Source organism: Trachinotus anak, unplaced genomic scaffold (genome assembly GCF_046630095.1).
Source record: "Trachinotus anak isolate AG129_WGS33_773 ecotype Australia unplaced genomic scaffold, CSIRO_AGI_Tana_v1 ptg000014l, whole genome shotgun sequence".
Lineage (NCBI taxonomy): Eukaryota > Metazoa > Chordata > Actinopteri > Carangiformes > Carangidae > Trachinotus > Trachinotus anak.
This window is the reverse complement of record NW_027273865.1, coordinates 18,587,801-18,597,394: the sequence shown is the minus strand read 5'-3', so window position 1 is coordinate 18,597,394 and position 9,594 is coordinate 18,587,801. Positions and strand designations below refer to the sequence as shown.

The 9,594-nt window shown below is 41.1% G+C and overlaps 1 protein-coding gene across 1 annotated transcript; it reads right to left on the bottom strand.

Moving 5' to 3' along the window:
* Nucleotides 1–43: 43 nt before the first annotated feature.
* tyr (tyrosinase) lies at nt 44–5,218 on the bottom strand. Its single transcript, XM_071496898.1, has 5 exons — nt 4,008–5,218; nt 3,120–3,336; nt 2,040–2,187; nt 1,746–1,927; nt 44–1,657 (listed from the first exon to the last, which is right to left on the bottom strand). Exons 1-5 carry the CDS (start codon nt 4,833–4,835, stop codon nt 1,410–1,412), a joined length of 1,623 nt encoding a protein of 540 aa, XP_071352999.1. The 5' UTR covers nt 4,836–5,218; the 3' UTR covers nt 44–1,409.
* Nucleotides 5,219–9,594: the final 4,376 nt, after the last annotated feature.

The following is a 9,594-nucleotide window of genomic DNA, read 5'->3' as shown; positions in this document are numbered from 1 at the left end:
CTGCATAATGAGCAGATTAAAAAAAAAAAACAAAACAGAAAACTTGGATCAAAGCTGATTTTAATGCAGCATGTACAAACTCATCATTTATCTCGGTTGTCATGATCCATCTGTTTGCCTGCAAAAGATTACAGGCATTATAGCAGGCTGTGGTCCTTTAGCACCAGTGCTAAGAGGCAAGACAGTGCGAGAGTTTTGTGCTGAGAAGACACAAACTCAAATGAGAAAGAGGTCTTTTTTTTTTTGCTGTTGTTGTTGTGACACAGGTTTATTCAGTATGAGGGAGCAAATAATGTGACTTCAGCAACCCTTAACAATGTTTCCTTCTTAGTTTTCTTTGAGCTTTAGTCAGTTCAGTTTAGTTTTATTTAACTCTGACAATTAGTAGCAAACTGTAAACTGTATTCACATATAGCATGTGTCCTGTAAACAGAATTATAAACGAGTAACAAATTACAAAAAATGTGAGAAAAGTAGAAAAGTAAGAAAAAGTTGCCTAGGAAGGAAAAAGATCACATCTTTGCTGATCCAAACACCGCTGCTGTCACTGACTACTGAGTAGCTTGTGTAAACAGACAGGAAATGTAAATCTAACCTGACACAAGTCACAGTTCAAATACACACCAGAGAATGGTGTATATGTGTAGTGTTTAAATCTTTATGTTATCGTTTGGATACTGATATGTGTTGCATTGGCATAATGAACACTTCATGGCTCTGAAAGTCTGTCAGGTAGTGTGTAGATTTGTGTGTCACAGAAATATTTCTTACACGTATCCACTGAATGTGTAAAATATTGGGGACATCTTAATGATTTTGAGTTCCTGCTCCATAATGTCTTAAACATAAATCCCCCCTCATAGCCATTCAAATAGGTTAAGTTTCATTTGCTGAGATATCTACTACTGTCCCTCCTGTCACTACCGAAACTGGAAGTGAATGGGATTTTATTGTTATTGCTTAAAAAAGTACCTGATACTTTTTTGCTGAAAAAAGTACCTGATACCCGTGAAAGCTGACAGGGCTTCTGTGAAGACATGTGCTGACATGTTTCCCTGCTCTGACACCACTAATGAAATTCACTTCACCTCCATTGTATTGGTTTAAAAATCTCACCAGTATATATCTTAAAAGTAAAGTCAACACACACACACACACACTTGTCTGCTCGCTACCATAAGGGGAGGATATGTCTTTTTTCTGAGGTTAGTGTGAACTGACTTTTTAAAGATGCTTCACTACCTCATCTGTGCATTCATCTATTATCTTAAAATTTAAATAGATTTATTACTGGAAATCAATAACAAATGAAGTCTTGTACGTGGATTCATCTCATTCAATTGCTTCATCAAAATAAGTGTCCCGAATAGTTTGTACATCTGCATCTGTATGCGCAGTATCTGTGTGTGTTACAGAGTTGTCTGATACGAGGCCGAGCCTTCCTCTGAGCTGCTTTGCAGTAGTGGCTGTGTCTCTCCATAGCTTGATGCCCTCTTCCTCCTCTGGTTGCGCTTCCACTTCCTCCTTGCAACAATGAGTAGTGTGGCGATGACTGCAGCGATCAGAGCCCCGAGGATCCCGGCTCCTAGGAGCCATTGCCAGATCTGCTGGGCCTGCTGGAGGTAGGGCGTCAGGAACTCCTGCACAAACCTCTGGCCTGTGGTAACACAGACAGGACAGCATTACATAAAGGAAAAGTAGTAGTAACACTCATTCACTCGACATGTCTGTTGTTCTGTACTGACCAGGGTCCAACAAGTAAGCATATTCATATCCTAGAGCCTTGTTGGATAGGAAATAGTCTCCATTTCTATAGAGAGGCAGGAAGGGCACCATGTAGTAACCATCATTGTGGCCAATGGGGGCATTGGCAAGTGGGTAGTTGGTCCGGAGAGGCTGGTGAGTCCTGAGCCAGCGCTCAAAGATGCTGGAGAAGAAACGGAGGGAACAGAGAGGAGATATACTGAATGTTTATTAACTGCAGTGAAAAGAAATAATCATGACCATCATGTTTGCTCTTTTCCTGTGTGTCATCATACCTGTCAATAAAAGCGTGGTGCAGCAGGAATATGGGGTCGTTGGCTGAACCCTGCACTGAGGACATGGAGCCATTCATGAAGACATGCAAAGCGTTGTGCATGGTGCTCTGGCCTGGCACTGCCATACCTGTTACTGGACTGGCAAAACCTGCAGGAGAGCGGGAGAACAAAACACAGGTGTAAGAGAGAGGAGTAAGCTTAACAGTGATAGTTACCGAAGGGTTGAAAGAGGGATGGGAGGATAACACACAGGAGAGGTTGAAGACAGTGTAGAGCAGAGTGCGTTTGCAGAGTGGTGGTAGTCAGTGGAGAGTGTGGTGAGAAAGATGAGCTGAAAAAATTGTGAAGATTCTTTTCAACATCACCTTGAGACTCTGGGAAATCAAATTACCACAACCACACAGTACATCTGAAGCTTTAACAGAGCTGAATTAGTTAGTCACTTCCAGTGTTTCAAGTGCTGTTTTACAAATCTTTGAGAAGCTTTTCACATACTGTCACTAAAACGGATAATGTCTAGCACAGTGACAGACATGGGACTTATTGACTTTAAGGTGTGCTGAAGGCCCCTGACTGTGGAGGCAATAATCTATAATAGAGTTGACTATCTTTGTGATACTCATGGAAAATACTTAAAGGCAACTATGAGTTAGACAGAAACGTGGACAAAACACATTGGCCTGGCTCAAGCAATAAGATATTGCTGAAATAAAACAGTTTATTTATAAAGTAAGAAAACTGAATAACTCGTTCCAATGTGAAATATTTAACCTGGCATGTTTTAGCTGGATGCATATTTTAAATATCTGTTTTGTGGGTGTATATATTTCTTCCTGCTCATATTTGAGTTTACGTCTCAGTGTTTTTAGGTTTATGTCTATGTACATGTCTGTATTTGAGCTTGAATGTATGCACACAGATAAACACATGCAGTTCTATTTCTACCCATGTGTGAACCAAGACTCATTCACTAGATTAGACAGATTAGACCAAGGATTATGTTCATTTAACTCAATGAAGTGTGTGTGTGTGTGTGTGTGTGTGTGTGTGTGTGTGTGTGTGTGTGTCTACAACTCCTACCCTCCAAGACGTTTCTAAAGCTCATGTTGGAGAATCGGTCCATGGGTCCCGTCTCGTACTCAGGGAGGCCCACGGTGAAGTCCACATCAGCTGTTGTGGGGAGTCGGGGCACGCGGTCCGGATCATGGTTACCAGGATTACGCAACAGTGGACCCTCCCCGGTAGCGTTGCACAATGCTTCTCGGTTGTTGTACTCCTCTGGCTGGGTGCAGATCACCTACACACAAACACACAAACACACACTGTGGTCAAAGAGCCTGTAGCCCTTTATAAAACTCCATCCATCAACATGAGTTCAGTGAAATGATAAAAGTAAACAGGACTGTAGACTGTAGTGTAAAGATGTAAAGAACATAATATCCCACTGTTTGTGTGATGTATTGCTGCAAATACCCTAAACAAACTGATATTTATTCCTTACCTATTTCTGGAGTGTAAGCACGGATGAATATGAATAAAGACACATGGAATGCTAAATAGCAGGTTGAGTGAAAGATGCAAAATACAATGAACAGCTTTAAGATTTCTGACAATTTTATCTAATAACTCAGAATCAAATTGTTGTCTTAGATTTTCTCGGATGTGGGAACAAAGCCTGTGAAATAGGATTTTCACTCTGATCTTTCATGTTGGCTGGATCACTTTGAGGATGAATTCTTAAAAAAATGTGTGTTTCCAACCAAATCCCTCATTTTTTGGATTAATTGGATAAACCAGATTAAAGACAAGAGAAGTGTAGCACGAGATGGAAACAAATAAGGCTTTGTTTTGCAAGGAAAGAAATTTTCAGTGTCTAAATAATGGATAAAAAGATTTGCTCGTACTCAAACATGTATGTTTTCCCTCACAGACACACACACTCACAGTCTGTGAGTCAAATGATCTCACCTTCCATGAGGAGAAGACAGAGGCAGGACTGATGAGGTTTGGATTCAGGGAGTTGCGTCCGCCCATAAGAGCATCGGTGCACACCTCACAGGACTGGGCATCCCTCCAGTCCCAATATGGGAGGGTGAAGTTAAAATCTCCTGTCAGCTTCCTTATCTCATTCTCCCAGTGAAGCAGATAGACTCTGTGCCATGGCAGAAAGGCTGCAGATTCATGGGCAAAGTCAATCTCTCTCCATACATTCCCTGGCCCTCCCAAGAAGGTGTCCCGGGACACGTAGTAGTGCATCCAGACGAACAGGTCATAGGTGTTGATGTCAGAGAACATGGGATTCTCCCCATTTTCACCCATCTCTACTCTTGTCGCTGTGGAGATGACATAGTCACGGCTGATGGTGTTTTTAGCCAGGTTCAGATAAGAGATAAACTTCTGTTGCTCAGTGGTTGTCAGGGTCAGGATGTTCCTGCGCACTGATTCCCTGTACTCAGCACAGTTTGAGCCCCAGTAACCAAACCTGCACTCCCCGCAGTTAAAACCTCCATAGTTTCCAGCACAACGACACGTCCGGTTAAAGAAAGCTAAAGGCCAGCGCTCTCTGTCATCAATCCCGCTGTGTGGGTACTGGGGCCCATGGGGCTCATCTGAGACCAACACCTCAGTGCAGAAACCACGGCCTGAAAGGGCACCGCAGGCTGAGCCATCGCCATCCCACACCGGGCAGCACTCTTTGGTTCGTAGTCCCTCTGAGTTGGCACACGGGCGAGGGAACTGACATAAAGAAGTCCCAAGGAGCTGCAGCAGAAAAACAGACACACACAGGCTCCTCATGGTGAAAAGTCAGAGCAACTCCAGTCTTAACCACGGTGGGAATGTAAACTCCTGTTGAAAAGATGGACACAGGAGAAACCCGATGCTCTCACAGACTATGCAGCTGACAAGGTTAAACTCAGCAAAAGCAGCACAGAGGAGTACATTCAGTGCTAAAAAGTTTCTTCTTCTAATTTGCAAGCTACACTCAACCAAAGTTAATCTAGAGATGGCTTTTAATGGAAACTGACACACCTGTATTTACCCACGAACAACCAATTACTTTTACTTTTTTTAATTGCAGCTAGCAGATTTTTTAAAACTTGCTACCCCTCTATGCTACCATCTAACCCTCTACCAGACCTCCGTCCACCCTCTCTCTCTCTCTCTTACACCCAGCCAACAGCCCTCTGTTCTCTCCCTACTCATTGAGCCGGTTTAGGGGCCGCCCTCTGACAAAATGTGTGATCTCAACACACACACACACCAAGCATGTGCACTCATACGCCATCACATGCTCAGGATAATATTCCTGATTCCTCTTTCATTTTGTCTTGAGACCAGCTGACCTCTGCTTCACTATACCTCAGGCAAAAATGTGTGTGTGTGTGTGTGTGTGTGTGTGTGTGTGTGTGTGTGTGTGCACCTCCCCCAGCCCTTGGCAAAGGTTGGCCAGGAATTTATGCATGATCAAGTGTGTACGCGCTGTCGAAAAAGTGAGAGATGGAAAAGAAACAGAAGATAAGGAGGTATAGAACTTACACAGTGTATTAATCAGAATCAGGTCTTGTGGCACTGTGACCTGAAGGTCTGCAGGTTTTTAGTACAGCCAGACTTTGGGTTAGTTCTTCCACAGGTTGAAGGAGAGCTGATCGGTGTATTGATAGGTTCCACTTCATGTGACCTTGCCTGTATGTTGAGGGAGGGGCGGGAAAACTGCTGAACTGGTGCCAACAGCAGGTATTACACTGACTCTCTTTCAGCTCATGGTGAAACAACGGTAGAGGAAAGTGTATCCAAATGTGTATTACATAATTTTAGTTGTTTAGGGGAAGTTTTATTGAGGTGCATCAGAATACAGGGAAAAAAACGGTCTGTCTGCTATCTGAAGCCATCAGTTAGGAAAACTTTTCAATTAATTTTTAGATGAAGATAAAAACAACATTTCCATTTGGATTCAGTCACACTTATGAACAATTAGTCTCTTTTACACATGAAAACTGTGGAAAATGGCACATCAAAAATAGAAAGCACCAAACATACAGTGACGTATTACTTCCTAAATCATGGTTCACAATGGGAAAAAGCGATGACAGGAGTAAACAAGCTCAGAGAGGTCATTTGTGGTCTTCCAAAGGTGTGACAGGCAGAAGTTCTGCATGAAAGATAGTGTCAATATCAGTCTGAGCAGAAGAATAAAAAATACAAATTGGACAACACAGGGAAAACCTGAGAGAATATAACATTTAAAACTTTAATAAACCCAGGTTGTAGCTTGATTTGCAGAATTTAGACCACTTTGAGAACCAGTCAAATACTCAAAATGTCAAAATATCTCTTATTCCACTGTTGGCTTTTTCTAGTAAAGTTATGTTTTATTACTTTATAGAAAGAATTGGAAACTGAGTTTATGTTGCAGCAGCATTTACAGTAACTGAATATAAAAATCTAAAGTAATAATCTTCTGGAAAACACAAGCACCATCTATCAAGTGACAAAGCGTTAGACAATATCTAAGTTTAATCTGCCTTGATAAAAAAGGGTACGCGCAGTAACTGTTTTTTCTTGAAAGGAAGGAACCTCTTTCCGCCCTCATACAAGATGATCTCTGATGTAAAGAGCACATCCTCGGTAAAGACTTGATTTATGACCTCACATGTTGTGCATGCTGTGGTGAGTGCAATCTCAATTCATACCCTTTAAATAAAAACAGGCAGTGACAGTGTCCTCTAACTCCATTACAGAAAGGTAAACATGTTTTATAGAGAATGACAACGATTTGTGCAGACGGCTTAACCAAACAAACACTTCTTATCTAGTGGAACCTTTGATTTATACTCTGTAAGAGAAAAATGAAGACCATTAAACGTTATTGTAACTGACAATTTTTGAAGCAGCTTTTTTTCCCAAACACTTTTTTGAGACATGTTTTTGCAGTTTGACCTTCCAGTAATTTGTAGAAGTGAGGAGAGGATTTCCCTGTGGAAATTAGCCTTGTCCTACTTTTTGTGGGCCACAGTATAAAAGACATTATTTCATCATGTCGGCATTTGTAAACACATGCAAACACAGAGGAGATGAACACAGAAGTCATAGCCTATGCTGCCAAAGTACTATATGAAGTACTATGTTGATATTATTGTTAATAAGTATAACACATAATAGTTAAAATATCATTGTGAGTATTAGTGGTGGAAGAAGCATTTAGATGTTTTAATTTATTGGTTTTAATTACTCCAGTACATCTCTGTCTTTCATTAATTTTATCCCAACTGTTCTTTCTCTATTTTTACTTCCTTTTAATGTTCCACCATTTATAATTTTATTTACCTCAGTCCACCTCCTGTCTTTCTGTATTTTATTATCTTATATATTTTATCCTTATCTTTTAAATACCCTACTTTTTCATTCATTCATAATTTAATTTCACTTCCCTTTATCCTGTCTCTAGTATTTCCTCATGCAAATATGAGATGTATGATAGCATTTCCACAGTTCCTGTTTTTCTTATGATCTTCCGTCTATTAACTAGTGTGTGTGTGTTTGTGTGTGTGTGTGTGTACAAGCACTTTGTGTTACTTGTGTTGATTGATTGATGTTTTACTTGAGCAAAAGTATCAATACGACTGTAAAAAAAAAAATACTCTGACTTAAATGAAAAAGTCCTGCACTCATAATCTTATTTAAGTAGGATAGTGACAGCTAATGTATTTAAAGTACAAAAAGTAAAAGTAGCTACTTGTTATGCAGGAGAATGGCCTGTCAGTGTGAGATCATTTAATATTATTGGATTATTATAACTGCACTACTCTGTAAGTGCTGATGAAGGTGAAGCAACTATTATACTTTTTATAGTTTTTAATCTATAATAGTGCAGCATATTTTATGACTGATCATATGGTTTGCATGTAAAATGCATATACAGTAGATGTCAGCCGTAGGAGTTGAAGCATAAATGGAAATACCAAAATTAAGTAGTCAGTACTTTCCATCGCTGGTCTAATAACGTTGTTTTGTATAGCAAATACCCTGCATCGGTTAATGGCAATATGTGAAGATGAAATGTAATAAATTTATAAGAAAGTTAGAAAATGTAACTATGCAGTAAAGCGTTGTCTCCTACAATAGGTCTTTGACTGTGTTGCCATCATCTGTACCACAGCGTGACGATCATCCACACAGTACAAGAATGGAAACATGGAAACTACGAGAATGAGAGAGGGAGGGAGAGGGAGGGAGAGGACCATTTTCCTCCTCAGGTTCTGGATCTGCGCACAAGCCGACATCACAAGCCGGTCACATGCCGCCGTAGCCAGGCACGGGATGCAGCTTATCCCGCTGCAGGAACGCGGTGGAGCGCATAGGAATGACCATCACAGGATAAACCTGTCCGCAGGGCTCCTCAGAGAGAGACAGACAGAGTGTGTGTGTGTGTGTGTGTGTGTGTGTGTGTGTGTGTGTGTGTGTGTGTGTGTGAGGGAGAGAGAGAGAGAGAGAGCGATTTTCCTTTGAACTTTCCAAGAATTTCACCTTCTGTAAAGCTCTAAACTTACAGCAGTTCAACAACCATGTGACATCAAGCACATTTTTGAATGCTGTCTGATTAAATCTCTTCTTCGTCTGTCCCAACCGGACAGAAGAGGGCAGCACGACACGTTTATTGCCTGACACAGAGGCGCGCCACAGGGTGCAGAGTGGTTATGATAGGCTGCGCCTCATCAGGTGTGTTGAGACAGGAGGAGGGAGAGGACATTGATGGTGTGACCAGCTGCTGACGTTTCTTACTGTTATTTGACTTCTATTTATTTCATAAAGTTTATTCATCCACACTGCTGCCCTGCAAAGATGACAGGTCCCTTGGAGATCATTTGTGCTAGGTGTGTGCTGGTGCATGTGTGTTAGTGTGTGTGTGTGTGTGTGTGTGTGTGTGTGTTTTCTGCACACTATCACAGAGATGGTCAGAGGGTGTGACCTCCTGACCTTTGACCTTATGCTCCTCATCTGCATCCAGACAGAGAGTGATCAGATTGATGTATTAGACCTATATCAATTAATCAATCATTTGCCAAGCAGAAAGTCAATCTGCAAATAGGAAGTAAACTATTATTATCGGATTTTTGCTCAGACAAAATCACCATGGACTCTGGGAAATGGTGATGGGTATTTATTTATTTTTTTTTGCTATTTGTATATGCCAGTCAATTAATTTTGAAAATTATTGATAGACCAAGTTATAATGAAAACAGCTGAAGCCCTGAGATAGACATATATTTTCCAATTTAAATGTAGCTCCCTTGTCACTGGGACTGTGAAATGTTTGTTATTTCTTATTTGCTGGGTAAAAGTCGCACACTGCTGCAGATTCCCCAGTTTGTGCGCCGTCCCTGTTATCAGGGCGTCCTGGTAGTCAGAGACACTATGACAGCTTGTCAACCTGTGCTGACAGTTAACATCGACACTGAGGCTGCTTTTAGTTTGTCTGCACCCACACTCTGGAACAGCCTGCCTGTGGATCTGAGGACAAACTTTCTTTTTGATGTGCATTGAATTTGAGTCTGTC